This window comes from Nansenia antarctica, assembly GCF_963989245.1.
Source record: "Nansenia antarctica genome assembly, chromosome: 1".
Taxonomy (NCBI): Eukaryota; Metazoa; Chordata; class Actinopteri; order Argentiniformes; family Microstomatidae; genus Nansenia; species Nansenia antarctica.
The window spans coordinates 71,527,310-71,551,243 of NC_137674.1; the positions used below are offsets into that span (position 1 = coordinate 71,527,310).

The window sequence follows — 23,934 nt, forward strand, 5'->3', positions numbered from 1 at the left end:
TACTTCAGGTTCTGCAGGGGTTGGATCTGGGGTCTGATCATCAGACTATTTGCTGTTTCTTGCTTGCCTGTGTCCTATTTCTGTGTCCTCTGGATAGCACAGTGACATAGTACAGATATCAATAACCTCCGTTTAGATTGTGGCCACAGGAGACGCTGTTGCAGTGTTTCACAGTAGAACGTCAGGAGGCTGCTTGTGTTGTTGACACTGGTGACGTCACCACGGTTGCGCAGCAGCCATAGCAGCCGTAAACAAAGCGGAATATCTCTAGGGGTAATGTTCTCAACGAAGACAGTTAGCTATGCATGAATATTTAATTTAATTCATAGATATGATTTTTCGATGGACATTTGTCTTCTGACCGTAGCATGAAACGTCTACAAAGAGGTTATCCCAGCTAACAAAGCCTACGAGAAGCTACAGCTAGCTGGCTAACTTCGCTAGCTAAACGAGCCAACATCGCAGCTACAAGTGAATGAAAGTTTCAGAGAAGATGTGTCTGCAGGGGTCACTTTCGATCGAACAGTGGTAGCTTTTGCGAGATGTTATTACTGTACAGATAAGTGTATGCAATTGACGTGTCGTTAGACGAGGCCAAAAGACACGGAACTGTGACATGACTTCTCATTCGTCCGATATTTCAGTTGTGTCTATGACTACCCGCGTTGACAGCCGACTAGAAGTCCGATGAGTGGTTATCATAGATCCATGTTTTAGGTCAGCTAGCTACATGAGCCGTTTCATCCGATCATCTGAAGTTCGACTGCGATGTTCAGTCTGATGGCGAACTGCTGCAACTGGTTGAAACGCTGGCGAGAGCCCGCAAGGTGAGTCTCTCTCTCTCTCCCTCTCTGTTTCTCTCGCAAGGTGAGTGTGTCCTGGACAGGAGCTGGTTCTACTGTCTTCAATGTGGAACACGGATGACCGGTGTTGGGACTCTACTCTCAGCTGTGTTCTTGTACTTCATTTGCATTGTCAAGTTGTTACATATTTCTACTGCATACACTTCAACCCATGTCGTTAGTGGTTTATTAAATGTCTTTCTGTACGGTGATAACATACCGGAGTTATGTGTTATTGTATAGTCCGCTGTGTCGATTAAGACAATGACACTGAGATGCCGTAACACAGCTGTCACCTCACATGGCTGCTGGGATGTTTGGTGTGTGGCGTTCCATTTAGGCCGAGATGACAGATGTGTTGCATTCTTCAAATCGTTTTAGAAAGTCCATTCTGGGCAACACTACACAACTGCAGAAATTCAGCCTGCTGCTCACAAACAACTTCATGAGAGGAAAGCTGTAACAATGCATGCACTCGTGTTAAACTGGTTAAAAGTGTTATGGAAACTGTGAGATGGTGATGACGATACGAATGTCATCTTGTCATTCACATCTGATCTGCTGTATGTGCTTGACATCATGTTAGGCAGGCAAAGACCAGCCTAAATCATCATCTGCAATGGGTGTTACAGAGCAGCCGTCTTGGGCCTTGATGCTTGCACTCAGTGGGTGGGGTTACTGTGGTGAGGTCAGAGAGAGGTGCTTTCCTGTGACACTTGCTGTGAGTTGATCTGGGGTGACAGTAGGTATATGCGGCAGCATTAATTCTGCCTCTCTCTCTCTCTCTCTCTCTCTCTCTCTCTCTCTCTCTCTCTCTCTCTCTCAAAATTCACTTCAATTAAAATGGCTTTAGCACTGGGCCTCAGGGTGGGGTGGTGGTGATCCTAAAGGCAGTATTGTGAGATAACCTAGCTGATACCACATGGTAACAGGAGGGACCCTGATCCTCTCTGGACTTATAGGAAATCCCCAGCTAATCTTGTAGGTAGGTGTATGTGCGTGTGTGTGTGTGTGTGTGCGTGTGTGTGTGTGTGTGTGTGTGTGTCCAGGAGGTGAGAGTTAAGGGGACGAGGGCAGTTAGAGTGGTCTGTGGTCTCCCGGGGGTGTTGTTGCAAGGCAGCCTCTGCTCTGATGAAGCCCTCTTGGCTACGGAGGACAGTATCCTGGATAGTGCGCTTGATGTCCCTGCAGCGCACGTGCCGTAGTTAAGTATTTATTGCTGTGCGGCTGGAAGTGTGTGCATGCGGATAGTTTATTTGTTTGTTTCTGTGGATTGTCGGTTGCTCTGTGTGTGTAGCCTGTCTGTATAGCCTACCCTACACTTGCTGCAACCTGCTGCAGAATATGTCTTTGTCTCTTTTGTGGTTGAAGGGAAGGATTGTTGGCGGAACCCAACATGTGTATAGCCTACTGGGTACAGGCTAAATAATGCAAACACGCATTTTCATAGCCCTTCAGAACGTCCTTCCTTTGTTCATAAGAGCCATTCCAGAGAGTTTCCCCCGACTCCAAACCATGTCTGAGTTGAGTTCACCTGGTCTGGTCTCTCAAGAGACTATTGTTATGCTGCCTCACTGTGTGTGTGTGTGTGTGTGTGTGTGTGTGTGTGTGTGTGTCATAGATGGTCAGCTGCTGACTAACCCAAGCTGTGCAGATTAGATCCCTCTCTCTCTCTCTAGCTGTTAGCGCTAGTCAGGCAGGCACAGGGTGACTAAGCCCCTCTTACAGCCTTGACAGACAGGGAGGTTGAGGGCAGGAAAGATGGTACCTCTGCCCGAACACGATTATCTTTACCACATGCCGTTTACTTTGAAGACACTGAATGTCTTTGGACTCTCTTGTTATGTGTTATAATACATTTGACTTGAGTGCCTCATTTGAAATGGGGCGGCTGTGGCGCAGGAGGTAGAGCCGCCGTCTAATGATCGCAAGGTTGGCAGATCGGCAGTTGTTGGCAACCCCAAGTTGCTCCCAGTGAACGGGCCGCGTCCTAACGATTCCCACCCGAGTTGGGGTAGACCACGCCAACTTCTGGAATATGTAGGGGTGTTTCTTTTTTTTTTCTTCTCAAACACAAACACAATCACTGACACACAAGAATAGGCGCGCGTTCCAGGGCCCACAGGGCGAACATTGACCGTTGGCCCGCGGCACACTCAGCGCCGCCGAGTTGCATACAGAGATGGGTAACCTATATCTAATCGTGTACCCCGTGTTACGTCACAAGCTAAAATCCAATGGGGTTGCGGAACGACCTGCGGGGCTGAAGAACAAGATACAGAGAACACCCCTACATATTCCAGAAGTTGGCGTGGTCTACCCCAACTCGGGGCGTGGTCTACCCCAACTCGGGTGGGAATCGTTAGGACGCGAACGGGCCGGCGCCTTGCATGGTAGCTTGCCGCCATTGGTGTGTGAATGTGTGTGTGAATGTGTGTGTGAATGAGAGGCCATTGTAAAGTGCTTTAGATAAAGGCGCTATATAAGTGCAGTCCATTTACCATTGCTCACCCCCAACCCGTGACTTGAGTCTTAGGGTGAATCCCAATTCACCACTCCGGCTCCGTTTTCACCCCTACGGCTCCATTTTGCGCGTTCACGTGTAGCCGCAGTGGCGTCCCAATTCATTACTCATTTAGGGTTAAGGTTAGGGTTATCCATGGCTCCAGAAAATCTTGACCCTCGTTCGAATCGGAGCCATGAGACTCCCTTCCGGCATGCATTGCGAAACATCTACAGAAATGTTCTTTTCGCTCTCGTAATACGGAAGCGAGCCTGAAATGTCATTTACTTTTTCTGGAATTACTTGTAATTAAATACTTTATTTTATTTTATTATGATAACCATATCTTAGTTTAATGTCATTTCAATGCATTATAGACCTTTTCTTTACAACAAGCACAACAAAAAAATCGCTGTTATGCCGAGGTGCTTAACATAGAAAGTTACACAGTCCAGCGCACTTGGGACAGCGGGCAGGACACCGGAGCGCGTTTGTCACTGGCTGACAGTCACCGTGTTCCGCTGCCCCGGCGTCAGTCCCATGGAAGTGTCAAGCACAGCCTTCCCAATAGAAATAAATCGGTGCGCGATTCACATTTCAGAGATGTACAATCATGTTTATTTAGAAATAAATTATTACCTGTGGTGTTTGACAGCATGATAGGCGTGAATTCCCCCCCCCTGGTGGTATATGACGCTATAGTTGTTATTATACCAAAACAACCGGCAATCTAATCCGAGCAGTTGTTATTATGTAGCCTAATATTATTGATGGATGTGCCATTTCTGATGGAGGGCAGTGAGTGGGAGACTCATCAAGGACATAGTTAATTAATGCAGTGGACAGCGGCTGTTTCTCCAGCGTTCCTGTCACATCGGATTTCGTAACGCCATAAAAATATATCTGTGCTGTTATATATATATATAAATTACATGTTATAAGGCTGATCTGCGCATGATAGTGCTGCATTTTGACATATGTTTCCGCCCGTTGATGGTATATGACGCTATAGTCAGTCCCAATGGTCCAAAAGCCAAGCGCTTCGTAACACAGACGGGGTGAATTTTATGAATGAAAGTGAAAGTTCTGTCACAAAACGCCGTTACGTATCCTCACACATTTTTAAGTGGGTATACGGAAATCCTTGGCCTTTCCTTGTGGGTATACGGCGTAGTCCTGCGTATCACCTAGACTACACCACTGGAGCACAGGTTTCATACAGATTAGAGCTTATTCTGTCATGGTCTGATAATGAAGCATTGTTCTTTTTTATTTGATGACTTGTTTGATCGATTGATAGCGTTCAAGTTCATTAAAGTTGTGAATGAATCGCGAGCGTCAATGCTTTTCTACGATACTACGTGTAATGTCACTTGGACATAGAATAATAAGACACTTTAGTCTGGGTTCAACAAAGGTATAACCAGTTTACTTCGGTTCTCTCGACACCTGTCAGTCACCTTCTGGTATATCATGAACTCTCTCTAAGGCGCATGCGCTGTCCTGACTATGAATTAACCCATTCATTACACTACGGATGACGTATTAGTCGTGAAGGGTTGTCCCATTTCCCCCGGGGAACCACTACGGCTTGTGGCTCTGTTCGGAGTGACTCCAAAACGAGTGACTCCAAAACGAGCTGAAGTGGTAGAAAAGAGAATCGGGATTGGGCCTTAGTATCATCTAGTAATCCCGCTATCTCTCTTTGGACCCTCAGGAAAGTGACTCTGGTAATGGTGGGCCTTGACAACGCTGGGAAAACCGCCACGGTCCGGGGTATCCAAGGAGGTGAGCCTTCGCCCTAGAGAAGAATTCCCATGTTGCTTATGTGTCAGAGAATATATACAGTCTACCTGTTTGAGTTAAAACTAGTTAGAAACATTCACGTGACTCAAGTCTTGTCATCTCCGTCGGAGAGTGCTGCGTGTCATACTGACGTACGAACCACGTGTGACGTTTTCACTTTCCTCGTCGTCACAGAGAGCCCGGACGATGTGGGGCCTACGGTCGGCTTCTCCAAGGTGGAGCTGAAGCAGGGGAAGTTCGAGGTGACCATCTTCGACCTGGGCGGAGGGAAGAGGATCCGAGGGATCTGGAAGAACTACTACTCGGAGTCGTACGGCGTGGTGTTCGTGGTGGACTCCAGCGATGTCCAGAGGATCCAGGAGACCAGAGACACCATGGCCGAGGTCCTCAGGCACCCGCGCATCGCCGGCAAGCCTGTCCTAGTGTGAGTGAGATGAATTTGAGAAAAATAAATCAAGGTCTTAAAAGTTTTTGAAAATAGCCATGGGTCATTGAAAGTGCTTGAATTCCCTTCTCTCTCTCTCTCTCTCTCTCTCTCTCTCTCTCTCTCTCTCTCTCTCTCTCTCTCTCTCTCTCTCTCTCTCTCTCCAAAAAAATTATATTCAAAAATGTTTTACTTTGCTCGTCAACTTGTTCTGTCTCAAACTATGCCGTGTTGGGTCCTTGAATTTGAGGGAATTGGGTCTTGAAAGTCATTGAAAGGTGCTTGAATTTGATGTTTCAGAAGGTATGGGAACCCGGACACACATGTTGTCCTTATCCGTGCCTAGCTGTTGTCCTTTATCCGTGCCTAGTTCCCAGTAATGACTTACGCTAACCGTTCAGGTTCTCAGTCACTTCGAGAAACAAATGCGGTCGGTCATTCTACATTTTGCACACCACATTGACCGGTGATGGAGAAGGAACAGATTTTAGCTGGGATCTAAAATAGAATGGCAAAGTACAGGCCCCCGACTAGCAGCATTGAGGGCTTTCCTTCCACTCCATAGCATATGTTTGTGTCAGCTCACCCATTATACTCCACAGCAACAGCAGCTGACATCTCTCTCTCTGTCTCCTCTCCCTATTGGCTCTCAGGTTGGCAAATAAACAAGACCGGGACGGGGCATTGGCTGAGGCTGACATCATCGAGAACCTGTCGTTGGAGAAGCTGGTGAACGAGAACAAGTGTCTGTGTCAGATTGTGAGTACAGTACTGTGTTTACACTGTGTTTCTGGAGCTGTTGTTTGACGTCCTATTGCCACATATGAAGACGAGCATAGCCTCTCTTTGGCGTCTTCTTGTCATTTGAACGTCACTGACATACATAATCAGCTATTCTAATCCATTCTAACCCTGACATCTGACTGAAACTCACCCTCACCGATCTAACCGACGACCGCTCCGGCTATAAACGAGGGTGACGTTTGAGTGGAATATTGGTAAATGGTTAACGGACTGCACTTATATAGCGCCTTATTCCAAAGCGCTTTACAGCGGCCTCTCATTCACACATTCACACACCAATGGCGGCAAGCTACCATGCGAGGCACCGGCCCGCTCCTTGGGACCAGTTTGGGGTTCAGTGTCTTGCCCAAGGACAGCTCGACACGTGGACAGGAGGAGCCGGGGATCGAACTGCCGACCCTTGCGATCGTTAGACGCCCTGCTCTACCTCCTGAGCCACAGTTGCCCCATGCTGACAAGGCCTGTCGTTTGTCTTTGTCCGTGGCTTCAGGAGCCGTCCTCTGCCGTCCTCGGCTGCGGGAAGAAGATGGACAAGTCCATCAAGAACGGCCTGAACTGGCTCCTCAACAACATCGCCAAGGACTACGAGGCCATCACCGAGCGCGTGCAGAAGGACACGGCCGAGCAGAGAGCACTTGAGGACCAGGAGAAGAAGGAGAGGGCCGAGAGAGTGAGGCGGATACGGGAGGAGAGGTGAGGAGGGGAGGGGAGGGGAGGGGAGGGGAGAGGAGAGGAGAGGAGGGGAGAGGAGAGGAGAGGAGAGGAGAGGAGGGGAGGAGAGGCGAGGCGAGGCGAGGAGAGGAGGGGAGGGGAGGGGAGAGGAGAGGAGAGGAGGGGAGAGGAGAGGAGGGGAGGGGAGGGGAGGGAGGAGAGGAGAGGAGAAGTGAGGATGGAGGGGAGTTGAGGGAGGAGAGATATGGAGAGAGGAGAGGAGAGGAGAGGGGTAGGCAGCAAAGTAAAGGGAGAGCTGATGTTTGATTGTGATGTGTCCTCTATAACATGAACTTTGTGTGTCCCCCCCCCCCTGCTCGCAGGGACAAGCTAGAGAAGGAGGAGGCAGAGCGGGAGGGCAGGACGCTGGAGGAGGAAGAGCTGGATGACGGCGACATCGCCAGCCCCTTCCAGCCAATAGGCAGCGTCATCATTGAGGTGTGCGAACATCAGCAGCGGCCCTATTGATTGGTCGACGGCCGAGCTTAGACGCTTAGTCAGCAGCTGCTTGAGTCAGTGTTGACGTTGATTGCAGTAGCCTGGCATTAATGATGAAAGTAACGGATTGATATTGACCTGCGTTCTGTTGTTGCAGAACGAGGACAAGCTGAAGCTGGACAAGGAGAAGAAGAGACAGCAGGAGGAGGACGAGGAGGAGGAGGAGGAGGAAGAGGAAGAGCACGACAGCGAGAGACAGACACCAGAGAGTACTGAGTCAGGTGTGCGTGCGTGTATGCATTTGCGTGCGTGTCCCCCCCCACCCTCAACCTCCGGAAACTAAACCATTACTGCTGGTATCACAATACTACAGTTGTTCCCCACATGCCAAAAGTGTGAACCTCACCTCTCTCTCTCTCTCGTAGTAGTAGTAGTAGTAGTAGTAGTAGTAGTAGTAGTAGTAGTAGTAGTAGTAGTAGTAGTAGTAGTTTATTTCATTTATTTTGTGTATGAACTCTCTCTCTCTCTCTCATAGTAGTAGTAGTAGTAGTAGTAGTAGTTTATTTTGTGTATGTACTCTCCTATATCTCTCTATCTCTCTCTCTCATAGTAGTAGTTTTTTTGTGTGTATGTACTCTCCTATATCTCTCTCTCTCTCATAGTAGTAGTAGTAGTAGTAGTTTATTTAGTGTATTAACTCTCTCTCTCTCTCTCTCTCTTTCATAGTAGTTGTAGTAGTAGTAGTAGTTTATTTAGTGTATGAACTCTCTCTATCTCTCTCTTTCCCTCAGCCTCAGCCAACCATGCCAAAAAGAAGACAAAGAAACTGCGCTTAAAGAGGAAGCACAGGGTGGACCCCCTACAGGAGGACGAGAGAGCACCAGAGAGCCCCACCCCCCCACCCCCACCAGGTGACACACCAGGGAGGGTTTTTAGTTTGTTGAAATAAGATATTATTGGGATCCAGCCAGGTGAAATAGAAGTGGTCTTTGGACCCCCTAAGTGTGTGTTTAATCTGGAAAAGCGGTGTTTGATGGAGAGGACTAGGTAGAGACGCCATACTCACCAGAGAAGACCCACGGTACACGGGCCTCTTGTTTGTGACGGACGTGACCCTGCGTTTACATGACAGATCTCAGTTCCGTAAACCAATGATGAATAATCAGTGCTATGATAATCAGGGCCTGACAGAGAACGCACCTCTTCTAGATGACTATTCTCCCCCCATTGTCTTTGAATCCCTCATAGGTGTGGCAGCAAAGCCGTTGGACTGGAGACACGTACGCATTCGGGAGCACGGTATTAATATGTCAAATGTCCCGTGTTTGTTTTCCTTCGTCTAGTTGGATGGGCTACCCCCAAAGTGTCTAGGCTGCCCAAACTCGAGCCGCTGGGGGACACGAGACGTTCTGGTAATTGTGTTTACACGATCCCCCGCCTGCCAGTCCTGCATGCTGTTGACCACCTAACTAACTAACCACCTAACTAACTAACCACCTCTGACTCTCATTCACTCCTTCATTGACCTTCATTGAGCCATACCACGGCTGTATTATGGATTGATCCCTGGGTTTGACTCTCTCTCATTCACTCACCATGGCTGGGTTTGACTCTCTCTCTCATTCACTCACCATGGCTGGGTTTGACTCTCTCTCTCATTCACTCACCATGGCTGGGTTTGACTCTCTCTCATTCACTCACCATGGCTGGGTTTGACTCTCTCATACACTCACCATGGCTGGGATTGACTCTCTCATACACTCACAATGGCTGGGATTGACTCTCATACACTCACCATGGCTGGGTTTGACTCTCTCTCATTCACTCACCATGGCTGGGTTTGAGTTTCTCTCACACACTCACCATGGCTGGGTTTGACTCTCTCTCAATCACTCACCACGTGTTGGCACTGTCACGGCGGCTCCTGCAGGACCTCTGTCCTTTTTGCGGCTGTGTTCTCATTGTCACTAACACCTGTGTCTGTTCCCCTGGCAACCTCTCCCCTCTGTGTATTTGGAGCGGTTAACAAAGGCCATGCGTTATTCACTTACATCTGATGTCCATGTTGTTACTAACTAACATGACCTGTAGACACACACACACACACACACACACACACACACACTCACTAATACTCTAAACTGCATGTCGCCTTTTCTCTCATCTGTTATCTTGATTTACTTATGCATGTCTACTTCCACTGGTTGAGTAACACGTTTCAAATTGATAACGAGACACGGACTACCAACATTATTAGCGTTCTGTCTCATTTCAGCTCCCAGAAGCAACCGTGGCTGTAGCTGTTGTAGTCACCACCTTTCCTCCTCCTCCTCTCTCTCCCTTCCACAGATTTCTACGGCAAGCCGCTCCCGCCCGTCGCAAACAGGCAACGGCCAAACAGTGACACCCATGATGTTATTTCCTGACCTCCCCCAATTCCTCCCTGATTGACACTTTCCAACCCCCCCCCCCCCACACACACACACACGCACACCCACCCACCCACACACCTTGACCCCTCCACCCCCCAATCACTCTCTTCTTTGGTTTCTGTTCCAAGTGCATGCTGTCTAGACTGCTACAGTTAATGGCCACCACAGAGGAAGATGTAGACCACTGCAGGCATGATCACCCCAGAGGAAGACTGATGTCGTGTCACCCAATCACCATGGAGCTTACGGCCCCCTGCAGAGCCAGAGGAGAGAGGGGGAGGAGTTCTGCTGTAGGTCACAGCGTGGTCTCACAGACCGTTAGAAACGCAGTGACAGATGGACTGTGGTTGCATCGCAGTTCTTCATCAGTCATTTCATGTCTTAATTTGACAAAAGCATCCCCGATGCTGAAGCTACTCCACATTTCTTCTATAGTCTTTTTTCTTTCTTTTTTTTACTGCTAATATCAGTATTATACAGTGTACTTTTTGGTCCTTACGTTCACACACCTTTGTTTTATAAGACATGTTTGTGCAGAGATAAACACTGTAAATATGATGTTTCTAACTGTAGCATATATTTTTGGTCAGATATTGAGCGGTACATTGTTATATATACACACACACAATATGTACTGTGCAGTCTTTTGAAAATGTGTCTTAAAAAAACATGCTTTCGATAATGACACTTGAAATATATTTTCTATATATTTTTCATTTCTTATTTTTCCACACACTACCTTTTATAGTGGCATTGCATTAAATGTCTCCTTAAGGTGTGACTGATAGAACATAAGACATGATTAGATGGACAGATAAACAGGGTACAGGAAAGTTGGTTCTTGAAATGGGAAGCTTTTTCAGACTATTTCACTGTTTTTTATTTGGTCGATCTGTACATGAATCGGTTTTCACTCCACTCTACGCCATGTCTTGATGTTTTATGAAGCTATGTTGCAGATATTCTTTGCTTGCACAAAGGGCCGTATACAGTACCCATGCTTGGTAGGTAACAATAGACTTACGTGGCTTCTACTATGTATTTATTTTGTCCAGTGTTACTGTACACAATCATACTGTTGTACGCTATGCCATTAATAGGAAAGGGACCTTATGGGACACTACAAACTGATTGCTACAGCTCAGAGGACATTGAACAGATGAGAAACTGCTGAAGCGTTTATAAGAATGTGTGAAATTATATAAGGAAACTTCCCCATACCTTTTGTACAGGTACTAGTTACTGGTACTACCAAGCAAGGAACCCATCTTAAGGGAGCATTACGTTTGTTTTTTAACTTCATGAACCTTGAAATATTTATTGATTTGTAAAGAAATATTTGAATGTAAATACTATGAGTGATGGTATTCACTCTATAGTTGTGTCTTTGTTCATTATTATATTGGCCTTTACACCAAAATTGACACATTTCTCAGTTTACACTACATGTATAACTTTATGTAGCGTACTATTGTATTGCTCTGTAGAAGACTGTCACTTCAGCTTATGAGTAGTATTTTCATAATACTGTTTGCTACATCGTCTTGGGTTTTATAGTCACATTTTCTACCCTGTTTCTTTTTGTTATGAAATGCCAATAAAAACATGTATCGAATCTCCTGTCTTTCTGGTTATTTGCTGGGTGGTTGAAAGGGAACTGAGTTTTAACAGCAATGGGGAATGAGAGCACATCACAGAGACGGACACGACCAGAACGCTAGCAAAAAGAAGGGATGTGAGCAATACATATAGTATTATTATACATAATAAGCGCAGTAATGTTACGACGTGTTATTTTTGGGGAAATAGTTGTCTTAAAGAGGAGCGGCAGTTGCCACTATGCTCATCATGCAGCGAAATGTCTTCGAACATTATTTTCGTGTACCTCCGTTAAAGGTTCCCACCATGCCGTCCAACAGTCAAAGAAGCAGCGAAACGTTCCGACCGAACAGGTAATGACCGTAAAATGACATATGATGTCGGAGAAATAAATAATGGGCTATGTATCACTGATATTAGACAGGCACACCGCAAGTGTGTACCGGTATGTTATGTGGTTTATTTATTTGAATTAATTCATTTTTAGGGTTAAGTGTTCACATGATGTTGCACATACAGGACATTGACTTGGTGAGGTTGGTGCATAGAACATAACAAAATAACAATAGCCTATATAAGCACAACTAATTTAAAAGACAATGGCAAAGAGAGCAATAGAACGATACGTATGTAGGCTGTAAATTAGAATAAATGTAAAAGTAATATAAATTACACTGTCAGGTACTGTCTCTCCCCAGCCTGGGAAGAAGAAGAGGTGTGATGACTGTGGAGGGGGGCTGTGTGTGTGGGTCAAAGTAAAGTGAAGCCCAATTTATACTTCTGCGTCGAATTTACGCGCGGCTACACCGTAGCCTACGCAAGGGCTCTCCCGGTTTATACTTCTGCGTTGGTCGTTTCTGCGTCGCGTTGGTCGTGTACTCATAGCGGCATAATAGCGATCAAAAAACTTATTTTTGTTAAGCTTGTTGTAAAGAAAATGTCTATAATGCATTGAAATGACAGTAAACTAAGATAATAAGATGGTTATCATAATTTTTCAAATCTTTATTAATAAGTAATTACAGAAAAAGTAAATGACATTTCTGTCATGACTTCCGCATTTACGAGAGAGTCGGAATGTGACGCTACCAAGCGGACCAATCACAGTAGATAACTTTACATTAAATATGTCTATTGGCGCTTTTCCACTACCGGGCCAACTCGAGCCGAGCCGGGCCGTTTTAGCTACCCTTCGCGAGCAGGAACTACAGGAGCGAAAGGTACTTTTTTTGCCAGGCTGCGTGTGGTGTGACGCTGCACACCGTTGATTGGTCAATGGAAATCGTCATCCCATGTTCATAGATTTCATCGCTAACCGCCATTTTTAAATACCACAACAGATTTCGCTCTCGGAAAATGTCACTTACTGTTTCTGTAATAACTTATTAATAAAGATTTGAAAAAATATGATAACCATCGTATTATCTTAGTTTAATGTCATTTCAATTCATCATAGAACTTTTATTTACAACAAGCATAACAAAAAAATCGCTATTACGGCGATGTGCTGTGCCTATGCTGCTCCTCAGTCCAGCGCGCTTCATCATCCCCCTTCTAAAACTGCCATCCCCCCTTTTCATCCCTTATGTCATTTTATCAATGAACATTGTATTACTGTTATTTCAACATTTAAGCCTCTTTCCCACATAGTTCCCTGTAACTTCAATGGAATCCCAAGCTGTGCCGTCCAGCCATTTTCACTGTTCACTCATGAGTCAAATGCCGGTAGATTCGCGTCTTGCTCCCTTTAACACATGTCGGCGTTTCCCTGGTTGCGAGATCTAAACTACTAGAACTGAAAGCGGCAGGTAACAGGCACGTAACATCCTGTATATATAAATAAATATATTTGACTACCAGCAAGACACCGGAGCACTCGTATCTATAACAAACACGGAGATTGTATGAGCCCCGCGTCAGTCAGCCTTTCCGTAGAAATACATTGCTCCGTTATATAGGCTATCTAACGTTACATGCTTAAGGCTGATCTGTGCATGATAGTGCTGCATTATGTTGATCTATTTATATCGATCTATTCTTGCCAATTCCTTATTACCAGTGGAAAGGGGGAAGGCTAAAACACTTTGAATGGAATAGGTAGGACTTTCCGTTCAATGGAGGAAGCATGATACTCGCGCAGAGTTCATCTCGCTTTTCCCCCCGTTGATGTATTAAACAATCTAATCAGGGCAGTTGTTATTATGTAATATTATTGATGGATGTGCCATTTTTGATGGAGAACAGTGAGCGGATGACTGGATGTGAGCATGTATTTGACTAATGCCGATAGATTCGCGTCTTGCTCCGAAACCGGAGCTGTCGGTTCCGACAGGATTTTACAGCGTTCCTTCAAACTATCGTAATTCATGAACTATATGCCCAATCAAACAAATTCAAACAGTTTCTGAAAGCAGAGAAGTTGCACTTTTTGAACAGTTGAACTTTTTTAGGCTTATTACGGTAATTCACCAACAAAAAAAAGCACAGTGCTCAACGTGTCAGGAGAAATAAAAATTGAATCGGGGCTTTAACACATGTCGGCATTTCCCCGGTTGCGAGATCTAAACTAGTCTACTAGAACTGAAAGCGGCAAGTAACAGGCACTTAACGTTACATGTTGTAAGGCTGATCTGTGCACGATAGTGCTGCATTTTGACATAATTCTTATCGCATTTCCCCCCGCTGAGCTGTATAGCGGGGGGAATCTTATGACACGTAACTCCTCCTTACAGTCCCGGGTCGTTCCTGGTCTCTTGTGTATAGTGGAGAACGATTCCTATATGGAACTTTTCAAAAGCGTGCCGAGCCGAACCGGTCTGGTCAATGGAAAAGCGCCATATCATAAATATAATTTAAACCCAACGAACAGCCATGGGGCTCCCTGTAACTAATCATTTATTTCTAAATAAACATCTCGTAAATGTGAATCGCGCTCCTTATAGGAAGGCTGTGCCTGACGCTTCCATAGGGCGCTCCGTTGGAACGGTGTACCCAAAGCGGCATAATAGTGTTTTTTTTTTTTTTTTTTTTTTTTTTTTTTAAGTTCTATGATGCATTGAAATGACATTAAACTAAGACAACACGATGGTTATCATCATTTTTCAAATCTTTATTAATAAGTAATTACAGAAAAAGTAAATGACATTTCTGTCATGGCTTCCACATTTTGGCCTACAAGAGAGTCGGAGTCATGTCGGAATCATGTGCTACCAAGCGGACCAATCACAGTGCTTACGTGCTTGCGTAGGCACTGCCGCGTAGTTACATTTTTGGAGAGGTGCGCGTCAACCTACGCTGTCGATTTTACGCAGAAGTATAAATTGGGCTGGTCCGTTGTCTGTCCAATCTACAGTAAAGGTCACTTGGGTCATTTGCAGGTCTAAGGTCGTCCAAAGAGAGGGGGGATTTGGTTTTGTAGTCTGTGATCAGCCTTTCCAGACTGACGAGAAGTCGTTGGCTGCAAATTGTTGTTCCGATTGTTGTTCCAGCTTCCTAGAGTACTGTCATCTGGCCTCCTTCATCTCCTTGCCAAATGTGTACTTAGCCAGTCTGAACCTTCTCCTGTCTCAAGTCCTGAAAGCCCTCTCCTTCTCGAAACAAAGCTGTTTGAGTCTTGATGTGTGTCGGAATACACATGTCCTCACAGGAGCTGGTGTATGACATCTGTGTATTCGTCCAGGCGGTTGGAGGTGGATCTTAAACATGTTCCATTCTGAGATAACCAGGCAGTCGTTCAGCTTCTCCACTGCTTCTCTGTTGCCCCAATTCTTAGATCTCAGCACGGCAGGTTTAGACAGTTTTAATTTCTGCCTGTATGCCTGTATCAGATTAATAAGAGCGCGGTCAGATAGACCCAGAGCCGTGCGCGGAGCTGCGTGATAAGCTCTGCTGATAGTGCTGTAACAATAATCCAAAGTATTCTCCCTGGTGGAGTCAATTTCAGTCCTACTGACTTGTGGGGCGGCTGTGGCCCAGGAGGTAGAGCCGCCGTTTAATGATCGCAAGGTTGGCAGATCGGCGGTTCAAGCCCCGGCTGGCCACATGTCGAAGTGTCCTTGGGCAGAACACTGCACCCCAAATTGCTCCCAGTGAGCGGGCCGGCGCCTTGCATGGTAGCTTGCCGCCATTGGTGTGTGAATGTGTGTGTGAATGGGTGAATGAGAGGCCATTGTAAAGCGCTTTGGATAAAGGCGCTATATAAGTGCAGTCCATTTACCATTTTACCATTTACAGTGGGCGCTACCAAATCATCCACCTGCTTGAAACTGGTCTTTTGTTTTATACACCCCCAAAGGTAACGACAAAACCCCAGAGACAGGTGTGTCAACTCATACTGGACCACTTTGACCAGCAGTACAGTGAGGAACTGGGTCCCCTATGGCCGTCTGCAAGGTATGAAGGCTGACCCCAAGGCTGACCCCAATTGAGGTTAACAGGTCTACAGTACTGCAAATTGCGGATCCCGAGTAGTGTAACTGCTGTGATTGTAACCGTCGTGTCCTCTCCTTCCTGTCCCTCTCGACTGCAGGGCTGTGCTGCTGGACCCTGAGAGCTGGCAGTACGGAGTCATGCTCAACCGCTTCACTTCTGTGGCGGACGTCGAACAGACCCTCACAGCGCAAGGCTTCACCAGTCTACTGCCTCAGCCAGACGCTATCACCACCCCCACCCCCTCCCACCTTCAGCACCAACCGGACACCTTAGCCCTGCCTCATAGTCACACCACCCCCACCCCCTTCCCTTGCGCACAACCAGAGACCGACACCTCATACCTACCTCCGTCTGTCACACCACCACCTCCGTGTCCTGACTCCCCTGTTCTCCAGTCTGACCCCGGTCACCACCCCCCGCCGCCTCTCAGAGCGCCCTCCTCCTCCTCCCTGCAGTGTTTCATCCACCCCACCCCTGTGCGTCTCCCCGCCCAGCGCCACCAGCCGGGCCAGCTCAAGCAGTACTACCTCCTGAACGCGGCCTCACTGCTCCCCGTGCTGGCTCTGGGGGTGAAGGACGGAGACCGGGTCCTGGATCTCTGTTCGGCCCCCGGAGGGAAAGCCCTGGCCACCCTACAGACAGCTAACCCAGGTTAACACTAGAACAGCCGTGCCTTTTTTACCTACTAAAAGAGCCGCCTCTTTACAATGCTCAAGCTGCTATTTACACACAACAACCACTAGTTGGCCGCTTGTAAATTGGCCTGCTTCCTACACAGAAAAACATCAAAATAGCTTTATATTAGCTTATCCCGATGTGATTTTGGGTGACTGGGTGGTAGAATGCACATATGTAGGAAAGGTCATGAAAGGAGGGTCCTGAAATTTGATCGAGTGCAAATATATAAAATTGTTCTTTACTCACAGCTGACAGCTCATGGCTGTTCTAGTGTTAAGCCCAGTCAAATAGGAAACACTGTGATTTTCGCTGTTCCCACACAACATTATCAACTGTTTGAATCAGTGTTTGTAACACACACATCGTTGTCAAGTCTACACAACTGTTACACAACGTGGTATGGGACATATTGTGTGTTTTCAGAGATGTCATCTCCATGATGTGTAATTAATTAGTCTGTCGAAAGCTGTTTGAAGAATGACCGCTCTCCTTATCTGTCAGTGTGGTCAGGTTAATCAGGACTGTGTGTATTGGGCTGTTGTGCGCAGGTCTGCTGTGTTGTAATGAGTTTGACCGTCACCGACATGATTGGCTGGCCAAGACCTTGGAGTCCTTTATCCCTCAGTCGCTAAGTGACACCGTCACTGTGACCAATCACGATGGACGGATTTTTGGGCAGAGTGCAGCCGGAATGTATGACAAGGTAATGGAACAAAGTTCCTGGTTTTTTTTTCTTTTCTTTTTTTTTTTTTACTAATTTGCGCCATGGTTGTTTGACTCAGCTTTGAAGGGTCACAGATCATGTTGGTGTCCCTATAGACTTAGGGGATAGAGTGAAGGTGTCCCTATAGACTTAGGGGATAGAGTGAAGGTGTCCCTATAGACTTAGGGGATAGAGTGAAGGTGTCCCTATAGACTTAGGGGATAGAGTGAAGGTGTCCCTATAGACTTAGGGGATAGAGTGAACGTGTCCCTATAGACTTAGGGGATAGAGTGAAGCTTTAAAGGGTCATAGATCATGGTGGTGTATAGGGGATAGAGTGAAGGGAAGGACAAACATGAGGAAAGAGCTTTGAAGGTGTCATGATTGGTCCTTTCAGGTCGACATCACATCCGTCATAGCTGGTCTTTTTTAGCTGTGATTTCAGCCAGGGTTGCGGTGGGGTAGTAGCAGTGCGGTGGGGTAGTAGCAGTGAGCGTTTAGCGTTGGCCAGCTGGAGAGGTCCTGACCGGTTGACATGGGTTCTGCAGGGTAAGGAGTTAGAGAGCAGTGGGTGGCAGAAAGATGCAAAGTGAACAGTTGCTTTGGAGTACAGGCAGGCAGGCAGGCAGACAGACTGATAGAGGGAGAGAGACTGAGGAAACAGCAGCTACTCACAACTCACTCCAGGTAAGACATGCCAATCGAGACACGAACATGAATCCTGTCTGTCTGTCTGGGCTTCTTTGGTTCAGCTGTTTTTTTCAAGGGCAAAACAAAGCATACAGCAATGTAGCTAATACTAGTAAAACTACTACTTTACTAATACCCACACCTGCTCTCGAGTCATATTAAAATATGTCTTTAATCCGAATTTAGGCCGAATTAGCTCGGTTAATCAGTGAGAGTCACCATGGCTATTAATCATGGATGAGTTCTTCTCTACCCGTTTTGCAATGCAAGATAGCACCCTCTATCTACAGCGCACTCTAACTTGTAGTTCACTCAGATGGCCAGCTAGGGGAGGTGTTGAGCCTCGGTACAGGGGTAGCCAGTGAGACTGTCCCCTGCTTTGGATATCTCTGCTCTGATAGGCCACTCACCTTTTCATAACACTGTGATCATATTTAGACATTATTATTATTATTATTATTATTATTATTATTATTATTATTATTATTATTTGGCCATTGCCGATCCACTGTAGGGTACAACTTGATTCATAACCGAGATGGAGTTAAATACATACAGTCTACATTCAACATTCTAGGAACTGTTTAGCACAAGATGGGGGCTTTTATTTATTTTATTTTTATTTCCCCCAGCAGTAAGCCTGGAGTGTCTGACAAGGTTCCTGATTTATAATCAGTCATCATTCCAGTCACATAAGCAGCGTGCTTCAATTATCAAGCACTTCAGGGACGATACAGAGCTTCCCTCTCCTACTAACCACTTAACCCTCCGCCCTCAGTCCTCTCACAGAAGCCCTCTCTTCTCTTCATTCCTCTCACAGAAGCCCTCTCTTCTCTTCATTCCTCTCACAGAAGCCCTCTCTTCTCTTCATTCCTCTCACAGAAGCCCTCTGGCCCCCAGAGAAGCCCTCCCCAGCCTCAACCCAGCCAGGGTCTAGGGGACTAATGCCAGGAGAAGAGCAGAGAGCAATGTTGAAGCACTAGTGTAATGCTAAGAGGGTGCTGGGTTAACATTAGTTGGGTGATGCCAAGCGCTAGCCTGGATACTAAGTGGTTGGGCCTACCCTCCGCAGGGGGATCCTAAGCAGCAGGCTAAGCCCTGAGGAGCTGCTGTGCTATCTTCAGCTGTGGCCTTGGCAGGGCCTCTCCAGTCAGGGAGGCATTGAGCTGGGCCTAATGAGCCCAGCAGAGGAGAACCAGCTCTAATCCAACAGCTCCCCTGTGGTAGAGGAGATTACGGAGAGAAGAGAGGAGGGGGGGGGGCTATGGAGGGGTACCAGGGGCCAGGGGAGGGAAGGGGCGTAGGATTTTCTGTCACAAGGTTTTCTCACCATTACACCTCTGAGGGTGGTCTGGGTCTGAGGGTGTGGTTAATGCCTTCTGAATCCCCCCCCCCCCCCCCCCCCCCACTCTCTCTCAGGTGTTAGTGGACGCCCCGTGTTCTAATGACCGTAGCTGGCTGTTTACCTCTGGGGCCCAGAAGGGGGCAGTGCGGCTGAGAGAGAGGTCCCTGCTGCCTACTCTACAGACACAGCTGCTCAGGTAATGTCTCCAATCAACTTCTAGCTTCGACCCCCCCTATGCACCTGTGTAGATCTGGGAGGATTGGATAGGTGGAAGCAATTCGAAACTTAGCCTTGCTTCTCAGGGCTACACAAGGGCTCGGGGGTTGATTTGGGATTCAGGACCAAGAGGATTCAGGATCCGCTTCATTAAAGGGGCAATCTGGGATTCAAACGATAACAAAGTGGTCTCCCTGCCCCTTTTTTTGTAAGGTTTTGGGTTCTGACGGGGTAAAAAAGTTATCTTGTGAAGCAAGTTATATTCTTCAAGAATCAATGGCTATACATCATTCATTTAGAAGCCTAAAAATGGATGAACCAATCCCAGATGTCTCCTTTAACCCTTACCTCTCTAATGGACTTACTCTGGAAGACCTCTGAGAAAGCTTTCTTTCTCTGCATGTCCTCTCCGACATCACTTCCTCATGTCAAACACACCACTTGTGTATGTTATCTATGTTAATGTTCTAATATTCATTTTGAATTGTTGACTTATGATATTGATTGCTTTAATTTAATTACGATAATATTTGCTTCTAAGTTTATATTCCCTATTGTATGTTATTTAGATTTTACCTTGGTCATTTCCCCCTTGTGGTGGGGATGAATGAATATTTGGGATATAAGGGAACAGAAAGGGAATGTTGGTGGGAGACAGTGGTAGACCGTAGCCGGCAGGATCGGTAGTATAGATAATGCTGATGGAGATATATTCACTTTTGAGGAAATAAAATAACGTGTTTATTTTTATACACCTTATTTGGAACTGTTTGTTGGAACGTACGACTCACCCATGTAGACACTATTTGGATGGTTAAGAAGCCTCTACACCACTCCATCTCCACATCTGCTGACATCACTTCCTCATGTCAAACACACGCCACTCCATCTCCACATCTACTGACATCACTTCCTGTCTCCCGTCCCTCAGGTCTGCGCTGGCTGCGGTGTGCCCCGGCGGCGTGGTCGTTTACTCCACCTGTACTCTGTCCCGCACGGAAAACGAGGGCGTGGTGGAGGCGGTCCTATCCTCCTGCCCGGGGGCGGAGCTCCAAGACCTGGAGGAGGAGCTAGCCCTGCCCTTCTCTGACCACTTCACCTTCGCCCCGTCTGGCCCCGCCCACTCCGGCCTCCTAGTGGTCCCTCAGCAGGGCAGGACCTGGGGTCCCATGTTCCTGTCCCGGATCAAGAGGGGATCACACTGAACTACACTGAACATGTATGGAATGACCATGTTTTTTATATCATATTGTAGTGACCACTCGCTAGCGGGACAAGTCAATCATAATTCACGGCGTTCTAGCCCATGTTTAAACACTGATGTTATGTTTGTTGGTACTACATCACCCTTGCCTCTTGGCGGGTGATGACGTAATATAAGTGGGATGAATGAGAGTGAATGGGGTTGTTGTCAGTGCGAATGCAGAGCGTGAAAATAAAGCAGATGTTTTTTTCTCTACCGGCAAAAGGACTATGTCTGTCCTCTTTGCTCTCGGCTGCCCCTGTCTTTTACAGAGAGGAGAGGAGGCTAAACTGCTCAGTTCAATCACGCATGAAATGAATAGTCATCCTTAAACAGTGGACTCTCTCTATCTCTCTTTCTCTCTCCCTCTCTGCAGTGTGAATCAAATGTGAGAAAAAAAACATACAAAAAAACACTTCAAGAAATTGCCGTGAGTTAGCGGGCAAACGGAGAAGTCTGGTTCTGGAGCTACTGCTTCTGTGCTGACATTTCGAGCCTCCCCTCCTCGTCTGAGCTGTGTAATAATGTCAGCTGTCTGCTGAAGGAAGCCAAGGCTTCTTCCTCCTCAGGGGGATTATTTATATAGACATAATCTATCCATCTCCTGTTTCTTAACCTCTTATACTCATGTAAATAAGAAATAAAACGTGAACAATTGTGTTTCCTCTGGGGAGTTCTGGGCCTTGAGGTCACTTCAGTCCTGTGTGCTAGATCGGCTTTATCAGATCCTCTCCTGCTGGGACTCAGGAAAGGGCTGTACGGCGTTGTTCAAGCCCAGCACTCTCACACCGGATTCATTAAATCAACTAATTAAGTCTAGCCTTGATTGGTTGGTTGGTTGAATAATGAATTTTCTGCTGTACAAAAGAAGAGATTTGGTGAGGCTGCCTTCTCATTTTATTCACCTAAATTGTGGAATGCACTGCCAGTTTACATTAGGGATGCAACCTCAGCAAATATGTTCAAGTCAAGACTAAAAACCCATCTTTTTATTTTATTTTATATAATATTTTATTAACATTTCACAACAGAACAATCAGACAGCACAGGTATTGTCAAGTTACAAAACAAAAACAATGGTTAGCATACATGGGTTGCATTAGTACACTGGACATACAGTATATGACATATCAAACACAATAGAATCACATCAAAGGTAAAGAGACTACAAAAGCAAAACAAATGACTATGATTTATTTGTGAAAACAAATCGCGGGCGCCCTTTCTGCAGTAGGTCAACTAAATCATCAGGGAGATAATCTGGGTTGCCAGATACCATAGAGAAAGTTGTCATTCCCCCTTAATGTAGCACTGAGGCGTTCCATAGGAAAGACCTTAAAAGTTTCTCTGTACCACTGTGTGACTGTGGGGGGTTTCTCCTCGATCTACTGGAATAGGATGCATCGCCTCGCCAGAAGTATAAGTTTACTCATTAAATTCATCCGTCCAGTGGAGAGAGGGAGTTGCCATGTAGGTATTCAGAATAAACAAGCCTTTAGCAATGTTTCTTTAGCAATGTTTTTCCAGTATCTGGATATCAAGGGGCACTGAACACCTTCTACGCCCGGTTCGACGAGGGGCGAACGGAGGTAACCACAACACAAACACCACTCTCTCCAGCTCTCAGCAGCCTCACCCTCACAGAGCATGAAGTGAGACGCGTGCTGAAGGCGGTGGACCCCAGGAAAGCCTCGGGGCCGGATGGCGTCCTGGGACGGGTGCTGAGGGACTGCGCCGACCAGCTGGCCGGGGTTTTCACCAACATCTTCAACCAGTCCCTGTCCCAGGCCACCATCCCACCCTGCCTGAAAACCTCAACTATCATCCCAGTCCCGAAGAAAAGCACGGTGAGCTGCCTAAACGACTACCGCCCGGTGGCACTCACACCAATCATCATGAAGTGCTTCGAGAAACTAGTCCGGGCCCACATACTCACACGCCTCCCGCCCAACCTGGATCCATTCCAGTTCGCCTACAGAGCCCACAGGTCCACAGAGGACGCCATCACGACGACTCTCCACGCCACTCTATCCCACCTGGAGAGGGGAAACAGCTACGCGAGACTGCTCTTTGTGGACTTCAGCTCCGCCTTCAACACCATCCTTCCAGACAGGCTAGTGACCAAACTACTAGACCTGGGTCTATCACACTCTATATGTGCATGGATCAAGGACTTCCTGACCGACCGCCCCCAGAGGGTGCGGGTGGGCCCCCACACCTCCACAGCCCTCAGACTCAGCACTGGGTCCCCCCAGGGCTGCGTGCTAAGCCCCATCCTCTACAACCTCTACACCTACGACTTCACCCCCGTCCACCCCAGCAACTCCATCGTAAAGTTTGCAGACGACACCACCGTGGTGGGATGCATCTCGGGGGGGGACGAGGCGGCGTACAGGGATGAGGTAGAGCAACTGAGCAAGCTGTGCAAGGTTAACAACCTGCTGCTGAACAAGTCAAAGACCCAGGAAATCATCGTAGACTTCAGGAGGAAAAAGTCCGAGATCCAGCCCCTGCTCATCGACGGAGAGAGCGTGGAGAGAGTCTCAACCCTCCGATTCCTGGGGATGCACATGCGGGATGACCTGACCTGGAAGGACAACACAAAAGCCACCATCAAGAAGGCACAACAGCGGCTATACACCCTGAGAGTCCTCAGGAAGGAACACAGCAAGCAGGAGATACTGGTGACCTTCTACCGCGGCGCAGTGGAGAGCATCCTCACCTACGGCATCTGCAACTGGTTCTCCAGCTGCACAACCGCGGAGAGAAATGCGCTACAGAGAGTCGTGAGAACAGCCCAGAAGATCACCGGCGCCCCCCTCCCCTCTCTGGAAGAGCTGTACAACACACGCTGTCTCAGGAAGGCCTCCAAGATCTCCAGAGACCCAACCCACCCTGGGTACGAACACTTTGCCCGGCTGCCCTCGAAAAGGCGGTACAGGACCATGGCCGCAAGGACAAACAGACTGAAGCACAGCTTCTACCCCAGGGCCATCCAGGCCCTGAACACAGCAAAGACCTAGGTTCTGGGCCCTGGACAGTCTGGACGGATTGATGGCAGCTGCTGGA

General features: G+C 47.2%; 2 protein-coding genes across 3 annotated transcripts; both read left to right on the top strand.

The window, feature by feature from the left end:
• Window positions 1-721: 721 nt before the first annotated feature.
• arl13b (ADP-ribosylation factor-like 13b) lies at window positions 722-9,954 on the top strand (the record flags this gene model as incomplete). Of its 2 annotated transcripts, none has more annotated exons than XM_080538378.1 (10): window positions 722-827; window positions 5,063-5,133; window positions 5,326-5,575; window positions 6,229-6,334; window positions 6,870-7,072; window positions 7,414-7,528; window positions 7,686-7,815; window positions 8,326-8,439; window positions 8,872-8,940; window positions 9,878-9,954. In XM_080538378.1, the coding sequence occupies exons 1-10, from the start codon at window positions 769-771 to the stop codon at window positions 9,952-9,954; spliced, it is 1,194 nt and encodes a 397-aa protein (XP_080394504.1). In that variant the 5' UTR covers window positions 722-768. The 2 variants fall into 2 exon arrangements, with proteins under 2 accessions (XP_080394504.1, XP_080394505.1); XM_080538379.1 differs by having other exon boundaries at window positions 7,686-7,809.
• A 1,784-nt stretch (window positions 9,955-11,738) lies between these two features.
• nsun3 (NOP2/Sun RNA methyltransferase 3) lies at window positions 11,739-20,827 on the top strand (the record flags this gene model as incomplete). The annotated part of the gene is made up of 6 exons (XM_080525809.1): window positions 11,739-11,912; window positions 15,854-15,951; window positions 16,088-16,641; window positions 17,217-17,371; window positions 19,481-19,602; window positions 20,554-20,827. 6 exons carry the CDS (start codon window positions 11,739-11,741, stop codon window positions 20,825-20,827), a joined length of 1,377 nt encoding a protein of 458 aa, XP_080381935.1.
• Window positions 20,828-23,934: the final 3,107 nt, after the last annotated feature.